The sequence below is a fragment of the Mastacembelus armatus genome, chromosome 13 (genome assembly GCF_900324485.2).
Source record: "Mastacembelus armatus chromosome 13, fMasArm1.2, whole genome shotgun sequence".
In the NCBI taxonomy this organism is placed as follows: Eukaryota; Metazoa; Chordata; class Actinopteri; order Synbranchiformes; family Mastacembelidae; genus Mastacembelus; species Mastacembelus armatus.
Window position 1 is genome coordinate 4004110 of NC_046645.1, and position 14361 is coordinate 4018470.

The 14361-nt window shown below is 41.1% G+C and overlaps 1 protein-coding gene across 1 annotated transcript; it reads right to left on the reverse strand.

The window, feature by feature from the left end:
• Window positions 1-582: 582 nt before the first annotated feature.
• LOC113125319 (myelin protein zero-like protein 2) lies at window positions 583-13866 on the reverse strand. Its single transcript, XM_026298701.2, has 4 exons — window positions 13611-13866; window positions 4371-4540; window positions 3847-4057; window positions 583-3673 (listed from the first exon to the last, which is right to left on the reverse strand). The coding sequence occupies exons 1-4, from the start codon at window positions 13687-13689 to the stop codon at window positions 3498-3500; spliced, it is 636 nt and encodes a 211-aa protein (XP_026154486.1). The 5' UTR covers window positions 13690-13866; the 3' UTR covers window positions 583-3497.
• Between the last annotated feature and the right edge of the window lie 495 nt (window positions 13867-14361).

Below are 14361 nucleotides of genomic sequence, written 5' to 3' on the forward strand. Positions count from 1 at the left end.
TGGAAACAAGCGCCCACTATTTAAACAATAGGGGCCTCTTTACAAACACATGTAATTATTTAGCATGGACAGACAGACTGTCTCTCCCCCACCTTTCCCCTTCTTTTTAAAGTTTAGTCAACCATGCCAATCTACACACACACACTGACACACACACACAAAACTTTCTGGTCAGTCATTAACTAAACTGCACCCAGAGAAATAGACTTTGATCAATACACTCAGACAGACTCACACACACACACACACAGATATAGGATAACATATTCGCAGTCATGAACAATCACATCCAATAAACAAGCAAACCCCAGATGGAAATCACATCAGCAGCCATTCGCATATTTAACCTGCAATATATTAAACAATTCACTGCGGTGATGCTTACAGGTAAACAAGTGAAGAGCTCTGCAGACAGACACATCATAAGAACACAATTGGATGGAGTGCATTAAAGATAATGATGCATAATAAATGCAAAATAGCAAGACTCCTCTCTTACATAATAGATGAATTCTGTCAAATCATGCCAAGTTGTGGGTGATTATTTGTTTCATGGGCCAACTAGTGTCTGATACAGTGTGGTAAAATATTTAAAGGTATTTTTATTAGAAAATCTTTTTTGTAAATAAAAGTTCTATGACAAACAAATTCAGTGACATTTTAAACAACATGATAAACTATTACATCACAAGTAGAAAATCAATTCACAAAAGAAAGAAAGACAGAGGTGTTACAATCAAGAGTTAGCAGATATGATACATTCACAGACGCACGGGGAAAAACAGCTTCTCATGGACATTTAACAGTCAAAGGGTTTTCAGATCTGACTGTGTGCTCCCACAGAAGACTCAGGACAGGAGCATGTGTGAGGACGGTTCTTCACTGAAGTATTTGGCCTTTGGATTTAACAGCAGGAACATCACTTGTCTCTGCTTTATCCAAGTGATCTGGTGTGACAGATTGTAAGCCCCTCAGATAAAACAGCTTTTAACAAGGGCTCTGGGGCTGCAGGGTATTACGACGGTGTGCGTAACCGCCTGAAATCAAAGGCTTATATTATTCTTGATGGCGTTCAGTTGTAAAATTAAAATATGAAAGATGTTCCTACAGATTGTACATAATATTGTCTGTTAGCCTATTAGGTACCATGGCAGCAAACAACTTTCTCATTCTGACTTCTGAAATGCCAATATCTTGGATGAAATTAAATGTTTGTTGGAGCCGATTATTATATTAGGTTCCTAGATAGACTTAACAAGATCTGGTTCTAGAAGAACAAACGTGAAGTGGCCCATTTGTCTTCGTGACAGTGGTCAAGCCATTTTCAGGGTTACAATATATGTAAAATGTGTATCATGAAAGTGGTTTTCATAAACCCTGAAGATTTGACTTTTTCTCAGTGGTAATGATGGTGTCCTTTTGATGCAGTTTCATAGCCTTCATCTTAGTCAAAAGTATTTCTCCAATCTCTTTGTTCTTATTCAGAAACTTAGACACTGAACTGTCTCTTTCCATTTTCCTTCATTCGGAAACAATGTGCTTATTTTAGAAACAGCAGCAGTAGCGCTTTCTTCACCAAGCACCTACTCAGCAGAACCGTGGAACCTTATCCATGGGTGACACCCGGGCACCCCTCCAGCAAGCTTCATGTCAGTGTTTCTGTCCAATACTCAAGAGTCATCACTAAAATCATTATGGTCTGAACTGAGGCCCTCTTCTGCAGAGGTGCTGGGGTCTTTGGTGCTGCCTTTCCGAGATCATGTCATCTGAATTATCAGTTTCTACTTTTGTGGGTAAAACTGGACAGCCCTTGATGGCTGGCTGGGACACGTGTACACACAAGAGAGGATATAGAGAAACATGCACCAGGGGGGAGGAAAGATATATGCATTCATCACACATTCATTAATTATTTATATACATGCACATTTATCAGTAATCATAGCATGTCTGTGTGGGTTTTCTCTGGGTACTCTGGTTTTGTCCCACAGCCCAAAGACACACTGTTTGGGGTGGGGCTGATTGGTGACTCTAAATTGCCTGTGTCAGCCCTGTGATGGACTGTCGGTGTGCAGGGTGTACCCCACCTCTCGCCCAATGTGACCCTGGATGTTCCAGGTAAAGTGGTTCTGTGGATAATGATGGATGGATGGTGCATCAGTCACACGCAATGGGAGAGGACAAAGATGAGCAGGCAACACAGACACAGCAGCAGGGACAAAGGGATAGCGTTACACAATCATCCCAAGTTAAGAGCCAACGGTGGATCGAACTCTGTCTTTACTCATCAGTATTTGAGCAGGATAAAATTCTTGTCTTCCTCTGCCTGGTTGTCAGTGACAGATTGAGTTTGAAGTCTGGATAAAGTTGATTGACTACAATGACGACACAGATGTCAACTTTCCCTTGAGAGGCTTGGCTTTTGATGTGTGGAGCATAAGTTACCACAGAGCAGTTTTCACAATAACCAATTATGATGTCTGTTACAGAGAGATCTGAAAACCCAGGATAAAGCCAGAGAAGTCCCATGTGCCTAGAAACAAATCTGTTTTTGACAAAATAGCTCATTATTATAGGCCATTAGAAATGGCAGAAATGGACCACTTTGTTAGCGAAGCCTATATTAGATATTGCAGTTCATTAAGTGCTTTTAACATTTTACAAAAATATAAAATAACTGTTTTCAACTCCTCCAAGTGCTCACTGTTAGCATTGAATTTTTTGATAGCACCTTGATTATTTCTACAGGAGCCACAAAATTAATCTAATGACACTTCAGAATCTATAATACAGTGATTTAACTTCAGTAGTGAAACAAAGCAGAGAGGGAGGCCAACACCACCGAAACAGCAGTGGATAAAACCTCTGTATGGACTTTCATGATGTTTCTCTTCATCTGATAACTAAAACAAAAGCTACAAACTTGCTCATTCATTGTTCCACTGTTTCTATTGTTTGCTGAAACAATATATCAAACATGTGGCTTTTACTGCATTGGTTTGATGGGGGTTGATCTGTATTACTAGGAAAGTAAACAGCAGGAATACACTATTGTTCTACATCTACATCATCAAAACATTTCACCTAAACAGGAAAGGTGTTTGGAGGCCAATTTAAATGAACAGGAAAAGATGAACTGATAAAACAGTTGTTTCTCATCCAGGAAGGCACACGGTGAGACCATAAAAGCTATGCAGCAGCCTGGCTAAACTTCTGGATCTACAGCTTTCTACACAAAGGCACATTCTCAGTTTATTTCTGCTTAATGAAAACTGTCCATCAACTGTTCCAGGACTAAGATCCCAGGACTGTCACTGCAGAGAGAAGAGGACGTGAAGTGTCCAGTAGGAAAAGAGCCCTAGATGAAGTGTCCAATAGGAGAAGAGCCCTAGACCCCACCATTGCTGGTAGATGGAGGGCGAGACTGGCAGTGTGTTTGCTTTCTTCCTTTCCTCTGTCTTTCCTGCTCTTTCTCTCCCTCTGTCCTTCTCTTGAGCTTACCACACAGTGGGATCTTTCCTCTGCTTGCGAGGTGCCTCCTCATTCACTTCCAGCTGTCTCTGTCTCCTCCTCCTGCACCGCCTGCAGGAAACAATGATGATGAGGAGGATGACCACAGCTGCAATACCGCCCCCGACGCCCAACGCCAGGAGAAGGAGCTCGGAGAAAGAGGCTGTAAGAAGGAACATGTGAAATAGCATCACTGTTTAAAGTCAGATGAATCGATACTGTTTTACTTTAACTATTTTCATTCACAGCAATAGAACAGGACACTAATCATGATGTGCGAACGTATATTTATGATATATGTGAATGTTTATTTCATTTGAAAATCAATCTGCTGACCTGTGGTGACGACATGGAGTCGAATCTCTCCAACCATTCCATGGACATCCGGTGGATTCTTCACCTGGCAGATGTAAGTGCCATTGTAACTGAACTTCACCTGTCGAATTATGATGGAGGCGTCACGACCCATGATGTCACCGGCCCACGCCACACGATTCCTGAAAATGCCCTCTAGAGGAGGGTATGGTTTCACTTGGTAGTGGAACACCTAAAAACGAAATTAGTCAGGTAGATTTGGTCAGAGCAACAGATATTGATTGGTTAGAAAGTCATATCAAAATGAGAGCGGGGGCTGCTGGGTAAGGAAGGAAGCCATAAACCCAGACCTGCTGCATCTTTTCACTCTATTCTCATACGAACACAGGCTCACAGAAAAAAGTCAGGCTGTCTTGGGTGCTCCATCGGGACCCTGATGACTCACCGACTCCTCTCTCACTTGGCTGAGGGGGTGGATGCTCCCTGACACGATGAGCATAGGTTGAGGTTTGATCTCACACACGCACAGACACACACCCACTCACCGTCTCCTCTCGGCTTGGAGTGAGGGGTCTGAAGCTCCAGGAGACGGTGATGGCACTGGGGTTAAGAGGAAAGGAACTGTGGAATGTGCACTTCAGGCGAACGTCGGTCCCATTGACAGCCTCCATATCTCCAGGTGTGTATATATGTATCCCACTGACCTGCAACATGCCTGCAACATACAAACATATGGCACAGCAGCACAGTTTAAAAAAGCAGAATGCAGAGCATACAGAGCACACACACAGTGTTTAAAACACACACACACACACACAAATACTGTACATATGCTAAATACACTGCAACAGATGCCGAGAGCATGAAATGTACTCAGTGACCTTCCCTCTGCCTACGCAGAGCTGCTGCAGGAATAAAATCACTATAAGCTGTTGCACTGCACAGATGCATGACATTACATACTGAAATCTTAAACACTATGCTAAAATGTTAAAAGTATGAGATTATATCTCCAAACTGTAAGTGAACTTGCTTCAAACATCTGCTTCATTAGATCCTGAAAGTCCAAATGGATTTTAGGTCAGCAACCATATCTGTGACACTTTATGAGTAATAGCCACTTTAGCCATACCACTGCAGCAGAGACAGGGCTGATATTGAGAGTGTGCTGTATATTATATGAATATGGACTAAATCAATCTTTACAGTACATGGTAGACCTATTAAATAGAAAATGAATTGACTGGAAAAGCAAAGAGGGATATTGGCAACAGTTTGGTTCCCTCTAAATGATGGATGGCGTTCTCCGAAATGGAGTTAGCGCAGACATACACATATGCAATGACGTGCTTAATGCCGAGTTCCTGCCTGGCAGCCGGTCAGCATCGCATCATGAACCAGTCGATCACGTGTCCCCATCCTCAAGCTTGTTGAGTGTTGTTTATGAAGACAGATCCAACGTTACTCAAAAGCAGCCCTGTAGGTACATTTGTGTGACAAGTCTCAGGGATGTTTATGTGCAGGCTGTCTAGTCCAAAGCACTTGAACTATTTATAGGGAGAACTCTACATGCCCTGCTAATATCAGGAGCCATGTCTAGCCTCGTAGTGGCCAAGCACACGGCAGATCATGCAGCTGTAGAGTAGCCGCAGTGTGGTCAGGGTAGCCACGGCTTTTTCACACTCCACATGAGGACCCTGCACAACAAGACAAACACTCGACAAAAGCTCTGACTATCAGAGGCACTTCAGTCTGACAGAAGAGCTGTTGTAAAGCTGTCACCTGAGGGGATGTGTCATCCCAGGCTTCAGTTTTACATATGAGACACACTCCCACATGTTACAGCCTGATTAAAGATCAGCTCTGCCAGTCAATACCTACAGTAGTTTTACAATGTTTACTGTGATAGGTATCAGGAAACCTTATGCAATTTCAAAATGCAGGTTACATAACTTAAGGTGGATTTTCCCAGTGATGAACTGTGATTTAGGTCCTGAGGAATATAAGAAAAGGGAAAGAGAAAAATCATACAGTCATATTTCCACTGCCCTGCATTATAGTTAAAATAAGCATTAAGGCAGAGGAAAGCTGGGAAAATGTCGGGGGGTCTGGCCCTTCGGACAAAGTGTTCTGTTCCATATCTGGAGAGTTTCCTGTGGGTTGGGCCTCTGTGCAGCATTAAACAGACAATCTTCTTTCTCGTCTCTGAGCCCCTGACAGCACTCTAGCAGCTTAATGTGTTTTAAATGAGCCCAGTGAAACCTGGGAGGAGTACACTACTATACAATACAGACAGAGTGCACACTGCAAGAAATGCGCATCTTTACAAATGGCTAGGTCTTATATTTGACGTCACTACATGGTTGAATCCACATTAAAAATCAGCCAGGTGGTTGTTGGTCAAATCAGGTCAAAGGAACTGAAACAGCTTCAAAACCTGAAACTGACACATATAATTCCTTGTATAAAGAAAAATTAGATTCTAACTTTATCATATTGTTACACTTTGTTTACAGAGAAGAAACGCCTGCTCTCTAAGATTTTTCTCTCCTCCCTCTACCTGGCATTGTGCACAGAAGTGGATTACTCATTAAGCAGATAGAATCAGTGCTGACTTTATCGGTTCAGGCAGTAATGACTCCCTGCTACGTGTGCACGTGTGTCTCCGAGAAGAGTCCAAGCCACTGGGTAAATGTGTCATATTCTGTATGTCATGCACATGTAGATAAAGAGGATGAAGTAAAAAGATAGATTGGGAACAGAAGCTCACTCAATAAGTAACTCCCTACTTTCAAACTAGGAGTAAGTGGTTTTCTGTCTCTAACCATCTTAGCGACATGGATTGCCATGAAACCTTAAACAGATATTCATGGTTCTCTAGACTTAAAACCATCTGTTTCTACACACTTATTTAGAGAGTATATGCACATGGAACAGTGTTTATCCTGAACAGATTCATCATGGTTCATATAGGAGGAAACATATTCTCCAGCCAAAAAGCCTCATTTTAAATTTTTTCCCTTAACCAATCTATTTACAGTGCCTGAATTTAAAAAAAGCATCACTAATCTCCTTTGAACAACAAAAAATGAAAAACCCCTTCAAGACTGCACAGTCCTTTGACGCAAGCTGAGCTGATTAAAAATTTAGGTTAATTAAGCCTTTTTTGAAAATAAAATGGATATTAGCAAATGGCAGAGCAGTTAGAGCTATGTAGTAATCCCCGTGGCTAAAAGCACAGTATTATTATTTAATCAGTCATTAGCAGGTACTAATTGGTAAGAAGGATGAATGCCATTACATGAGTGAGGACATGAAGAGGACAGACTTTAACTTGTTTAAAGAAATAGAGAAGAGTCATAAATAAGCAGAAATTAAGAACTTAAGTGATCAAATTTGCAGGATGAGTAAAGAGGGCACCAACTGAGCTGGTTCATAACAAAAAGTATTCTTCTACATAATTGGGGTCTGAAGAGAACAAGGAAGAGATAAGATAAAACTGTTGGTTTGTTTACTTGTTTGTCCATGTCCAGTCTGTCGCTCACATGTTTATGTCTGGACATCCTGCCCGACCAGGGCTGACCACACCCAGGACCCAGAGACAGAGCTTTCACAGCTTATTAAGATGGAGTTATGTACCGTTATATCCAAGGGCAGATCCAGAGTATTTATTCTAATTAACTTTCAAATTTGTGGATATTATCTTGCATGCAGCAGTTACAGTGTGAGCAACATAGATGAGAGCAGATAAAGACAGTGTTTAATCTATGTTTTTGGTTGTGTAAAGACTTTAAAAAGACTTCTGGGTGTCGCTATATCCACACTGCTTCAACAAGTCCAAAGCTCAAAGACTGACAGGCTTAGTTAGTTTGCTAAGATACGATTGGACGATTGCTGTTTGGGAAAGGGGGGAAATATTAGACTCTATATTTATCTAGTGAAACAACGCCCTCAGTGCTCTATGTACTGTACGTCAAGGTGGAACAACAATCCTCTGATATACTGCAGTCACTTCTTCCTTGGACCATGACCAAACTTTCCACTTTCCACTCAACTAGTTGGGATATTCTGCCAACAGACAGACAAACAAACAAACAAAAGAAATGTCTCTTCTGATTTATTTATTTATTTATTCTACTTAGTAACTGTTACCAAGGGCAGCATTTCCAAAACTGTAGCGTTGTGAGGCATTCTGGGAGTGTTTCACACCGAAGAGAGGCACACTTGGTATATTGAACTCTCTGGTATTCTAAATATTTTCTTTGAAAAACAATCCACAGATCCAACAAATCACGCCAACCTTCGTGCACAATCCAAATCTATCTCAGTTACTCAGAAATATGTATACCAGCAAAGGGAAAGCAGAGAGAAAGGATGTGCTTTCAGTCAAACATGTGCTAATATCTATTATCAGATATTATATCATGCTAAGTGGGGAAACATGGGGATGTAACACAGTTGCCAATCACTGTTAAAGATGTGTTTCCTTTACAGTTTACACTGTAGACGTGGTCTGTGTTTGCAAACAGGATGGCAAGTCTTCTTGGAGAAGAAAACACAGCAACAGAAATGAAGCAGTCAGCTCAAATTTCTGAATCAGGAAGTTGGTTTCATTACATTATTTGCTAGACAGTGTGTGTTTGTGCCTTTCCTCTCTTCATCAGGCTCAGAAACAAAGGGACCACCAGAGGAAACCTGATTCTCCGGTCGTGGAGGAAACACTTAGGCCAGAACCAAACATACAAAGGGCTCAGTGGATTACAAAGCTCCTCTTCGGCCCTTTGTGAGAGGTTTCAAACTCCAGGTTAGTGTCTCTGTTTAATTTAACAAGGTCTGTCTTTCATGCAGAGCTGCACTGAGGCCTGGGAATAGCAGGTTCAGGTAACTGTATGTTCGCTGAAAAGAAGGCACAGAGTGTAACATACTGAACTGTTTATCTTCATTCCACTCACTTATAAACCAGCTGCTGTGCCAATACAAGCAAACACACTCTGTGACCAAAGGTATACTTTTGTTATGGGGCTGTTCTTTATCATTTGGATTATTTTCCTTCTATTTAGGAGAATTATAACATTATTGCACAAAATGATAATTGTGTGCAAAAAAAAAACAAACAAAGCTTTTCTGAGTTTGGAGTAGAGGAGCTTAACCTTTGTGTATGAACTTCTCTCTGAATATTCTCCCTGTGTCTGTGTGGGTTTTCTCCACCCACAGTCCAAACACATGCAGTGTAGTTTAGGCTAATTGGTGACTCTAAATTACCTGTAGGTGTAAAAGTGAGTGGGATTGTCTGTCTCTGTGTGTCAGCCCTGTGATAGACTGATCTGACCAGGGTGTACCTGCCTTTGGGGGCAGATACCGGATGGATGGATTATTATTATCACTGATGATGCTAAGCTCAGTTTCTGCACTTAAATCTCACAGACAACTGGACAAGAATCTGTAAGAGTTTGTTTTGTTTTTTTGTTTTTTTTGTCATTTGTGCTATTATTTTTGCTCCTGTCTAATAACACTAAAGTATAAAATCTGTCACACAGAGAGATACGTATACCGGATATGGAGAACAGCACATCTAAACTTTAACCCTATGTATGTATAAACCATACTGAAGTACAGAAACTGTTTCTGAAAACACTAAAGGTCAGTCCAAACAGAACCCAATCATCAATCTCTTTTTGAATGCTTTCTTCCTGTCTTTCTGTCTCCCTCCTCCTCCTTCCTCCAGACCAATTGTAATTCATTAGGTGGTGGTGTCCAGAGGAAACAGGCAGTGAGTGAGTGAGGATAAGAGTTTAATCCATCAAACCTCTTCCACTCCCACCTTGCAGCTGACTGCACAGCTTCTCTCCATGATTACAAAATGAAGGCGGCTCTAATGTAAACTCTTCACCTCAGCTGACAAGCTCCTGTTGAATGAGCAAATCTCCACAGAAAACATTAGTGTTGCAAATTTATTATAACGCTGGACTGTCCATACGTCTGCTGTCCTGCAGTGATATGAGTCAGTGTGAATCCAGTCCTCCTGTGACTTTCACCTCTTTGATTTCCACCTTAAAGGGGCAAAATATGGAACTAAAAGTACCCAATGCAACCTCAATACACTTACAGGTTTTGCTGCTACAGCCATATTGTTTTAGGATGTGTTTTAGACAGTTATTTCTCCATGTGCATCTTGGCCTGTGCTGCATTTACTTATAAGTGGTCAAACTTAATGAAAGTGCAATACTAAATCATTGACGTGTGCATTGGAATTAGCAAAGAGCTAAACAAATGCTAAAGGCAGTTTACCTGCTATGCTATATTTATATATAACCTTATATATATTTGTATGTTATTTTTGCAAATTTTCCACAGCTTGCTTGTAGATGTGAAATGACTAAGGAAACATATATAACAAGTGCAGTCTGACCCTCACCTGCCACAGCCATTAATCACACACTCATTCATTTAAATAGCTGAGTACGGTGTCAGATAATTAGTGTGCAAATCCAAATAAGTAGATGCTTCTGTTACTCTTTCACTATACTTCAGGGGACAATGACTGGGTATACCAGATTACATAGGAAAGTCAGATACTAAACAAAGAAAAGGAAATTAAGACAATGTCAGAAAGCAACTCCCCAGCCTGGGAAACTCGTCAGCTTCATGGTTCTTCTGTTTTTCATTAGAAGTTGTTCAGCAACTGGCAACTGATGATGAAATTCCTCTCTGCTCGCTGCAGATCAGATGACTCAGAAAGACCTCCTGGTGTTCTTTGGAAACTGGTGATTTATTCCACATGCTGTAAGACTAAAAGACCTACCTGTTTACTGTAAGTCTAAATAATTATGAGAATGAGGGACCAGCTAACAAAGTTTTCAGAGAGGCTGAGACCCATGCTCAGAAATATACAGTTTTTACCTTGTTACAGTCTGTGAGCATGTGCACGAGGCACTCAAACCTCAGATGAACTTGCAAACACAAACAATTTCTATTCAGTGAGAAAAGTATTTCAAATCCCTGTTTACATTTGCAGCGAGCACAGAATTACACATTACTCTTCAAGCACTGCACAGATGCATCTTAAGCTCTCTGTGTTGGGGATTGGTGCCTTCTTAAATATGAACATGTCAACTCTATGCACCTCCAGGCAATGGCATCAACTCCACACACACTTGCCACACGTCCTCTGCCGTGCCATCCTATTATTACTATTAATACACCAACCTATTATTATTATTTATCTTAGATTAGAGGCACCACAGCAGAGAGAAAACTGTGATATCCCAATAAGCAGAAACAAGAAGCTGGTCGACGACTGTGAAGAGTCAACTAAAGCCTAAATAACCAGCGTAAGCTTCTGGTATGCGACAGTCAACAACAGCCATTTGTTCGTGTGTGTGTAAGTCAGGACACGTTGGCACACGTCAGCCTCTAAACATTTCTTGCCTCTGGTTGAAAAGAACAATGTTAGAGCAAGATGAACTAAAGTGAAGCACAGAAATGAAAACAAGTTACCAGCAGGGGATGAAAAGATTTTAAGGTTTTGAGCCTCCTGCCTGTGTTTGGTCAACACGGGAGGAGAAATGAGCATAATCGTATGTAGGTTGTTAAATCTAATCTAGTGTACTGTTGAGTGTGTTTCCCTTCCTCATTAGCTACATTGTGATTCTGCCAGTTTCAAATGCAAGTGCTCACACAGAGAAATTGACTGATTGATCCTTTGGTACCCTCTTTGGGCTGTGATGCATTCAAGGCCTAATTAACCCAATAGGAAAACACCCAGTACTATTAGAGGCCCCTAAAGTCTTGACAGAAAAGATCAAACCATAAAGGCACAATATCAACAAAGCTGCAGTAATAATTTTTGGCAAAACAGAAATAAGCTGTGAACACAACACTGACACTCTTAACCTTCTAAGCTGATGCGGTGACCTTTTTAGCAGGTGTTTACTTAAACAAGCAGGAGTTAGATTTCCATCTGGAGTCAAGGTTGCTACTCAAACAAGACAAATGTCAATATTCAAGCTCTTTTAGCTCAGTTCTAAGCAAACTTGTCCAATTTAAGCTAAACAGGTGCCTAATAATTAAACCCAAAATAGAATATCTGGCTGTTGTTTCTGTCTTTTAATCTTTTGTAGAAAGTGAAATATATCTAAATGTAATAAGAGGTTAGCAGATGCAGAAAAACTAAGTGTTCCTAAAAACTAACTATTCAAAAACAATACATAATAAATGTGGCAGCACGAGGTGACATGTTCCGTTTTGATTGTTCCTCCTCTGAGCCTGCATCGACCGTCACAACACACAGAAACAGAGAAGCCAAATCTACTAATGATCATGTTCTAGAAAGAAGTGACTCCCAAGAGCATCTTCAGACAAATTATGATTTATAGCATTTTTTAACTCCTACCAAACACACTTTTTACAACACTTGGTGCAATTATGTTTGGAAAAGCAGGAGGAGAAATAAATTATTCTGTTTGGTCTATATCTCCTTGAAAACAGACTCTTTGCAACAAGTCTGCAAATTAATAATACATGTCTGATCAATGCACTGTGGGTAAAATGTGCTGTTTTTAATGTCACGTATGCGTCTACCTGAAGGGAGAGAGAAATGAATATGATTTCTTTTGCACACACAACAGTAATTTTACACCCGTGCAGAGGAGTGTGTTGGCTTACTTTATCATGCATTGTCATGTTGCCAGCACAATAAATCCCGAGGCAATGGAAATGAAATGAGAAGTGAGATGCTGCTGAGCAATATCAGCTCCAACATGCTTTAATCAATCCACACATTGTTGTTTGATTATCTATCAGCTCAGTGTATTTACTAAACCTCCTGCTCTATCTGGGTCAGACTGGCACTGACCTGGAGCCACATTCTTTCTGTAAACATAAGCACTTCGCTACTATTTGCAAATCCCTGCATGGTGCTTTGGCGGATGGACATGTTCAATCAATATAATCCACTTAACTGGGATGGACACAGACAACTTCCGGATTAAACAACCTGTCATCCGCTGAATGAATTGCTATCGATGCACCAATTCATAAAATTAAATGTATGTTCCATTACAGCTTAAAGATGAGACCAGATATAACAAGCGGATATGATCTCTGAGTGTTTGTTTACATAACCGGGTGCAAGTTGTTATGGTCCAAACAACGTTTCCTGGATCCCCTGGCTCGGGAAGCATGTGGACTCATATATGTCTCCGTGACTTTAAGCACATTCATAGGCAGGACAGGCGTGAGGCTGCAGTAAACTGCAACACAAACACTGTAAAGTCGTTGTGTTGTTAAGAGGTGCCCCCGCTGTGGATGTTTTTAACTGGAATTCTTCAGCAAATCTCCACTTCCCGGTGACGCACGACACAGTCGCTCAGACGTGGAGATAAGGGGGTCTCCGTGGAGTTTTTACTGATGGGCAGATAATCAGGAGTTTCTTTAACTCGACTATTTAAAGAGTCATCCTGTTATGTCTAAGGTTGACTCTCAGGACGTTAAAACATCACTCAGTGTAAGATTTGACCAACATCAGATCACAGGGACAAGTAGAAATAGTCTAATTTAAACTTTTTCACTCTTACTAAAGTAGGCCCTGTGCCTTTAAAGCTTGTATTTGTGTGTCAATAACTGGGTCCTGTGTCACTAGTTGAATTTGAACATTTCAGAAAAGGCGCTTAATTGAAAAAATCCCACTATTCAAACGCTCCAATGCAAAGACAGTGTTATAAGAGCGACCCACATGAATAACTGTTTTCAATCAGATGATCCACTGAACTAAACCGGGCTCTCACCTGCAAGTCCAGACAGGACGGTGAAGAAATAGAGCCCGTTTACGCACATTGGATGGACGGCAGGTTGTCTGATGATCATCAGCGAACCCAGCGAAACTTCCCCGCCGACACACAGTGAGAGGAAAACAGGCCGCCACGTCTATGGAAGCCCTGTCGAGTGGGATGGAAACATGAAGTGAGTCCTCTCCTCCACCTGGTCTCTCCAAAGACGCGTCCCAACTCGCCGCTGCCCTCACAGCCTGCATTTCATTTCTGCACCCTCCCACCACATTTTCAGGCGGAGTAACAAAGTCTCCACTCTCTCCTCGCTGCCTTCTTATCTCTCTCTCTCTCTCTCTCTCTCTCTCTCTCTCTCTCTCTCTCTCTCTCTCTCTCACACACACACACACACACACACACACACACACACACAAGCTAATAAACTCCAAGCCTGCAGACACTATTGTGCTGCTGCGTAAAAGACGTCTGGTGCCAAACCAAAGGTGTCGCTCAAACTCATCTAGGAATTAGAGGCAGCGCGTGTAGAGGGCACGTTTAATCTAATGATCTCATTTTATATGATCTGATGTATCATTATACAAAAACAGCATGAATTACAGAGGTATATCCTGTATGATATTAAATGGTAAATGTCTGCTACTGTACATGGTGTCAAATATTGCATAAGGTCATTATCACCCTCTAAATTAATTTAATTCATTTCAATGTTTGACTTAAACCTAATGAATCTGTCAGTTTTTGATTGATGATT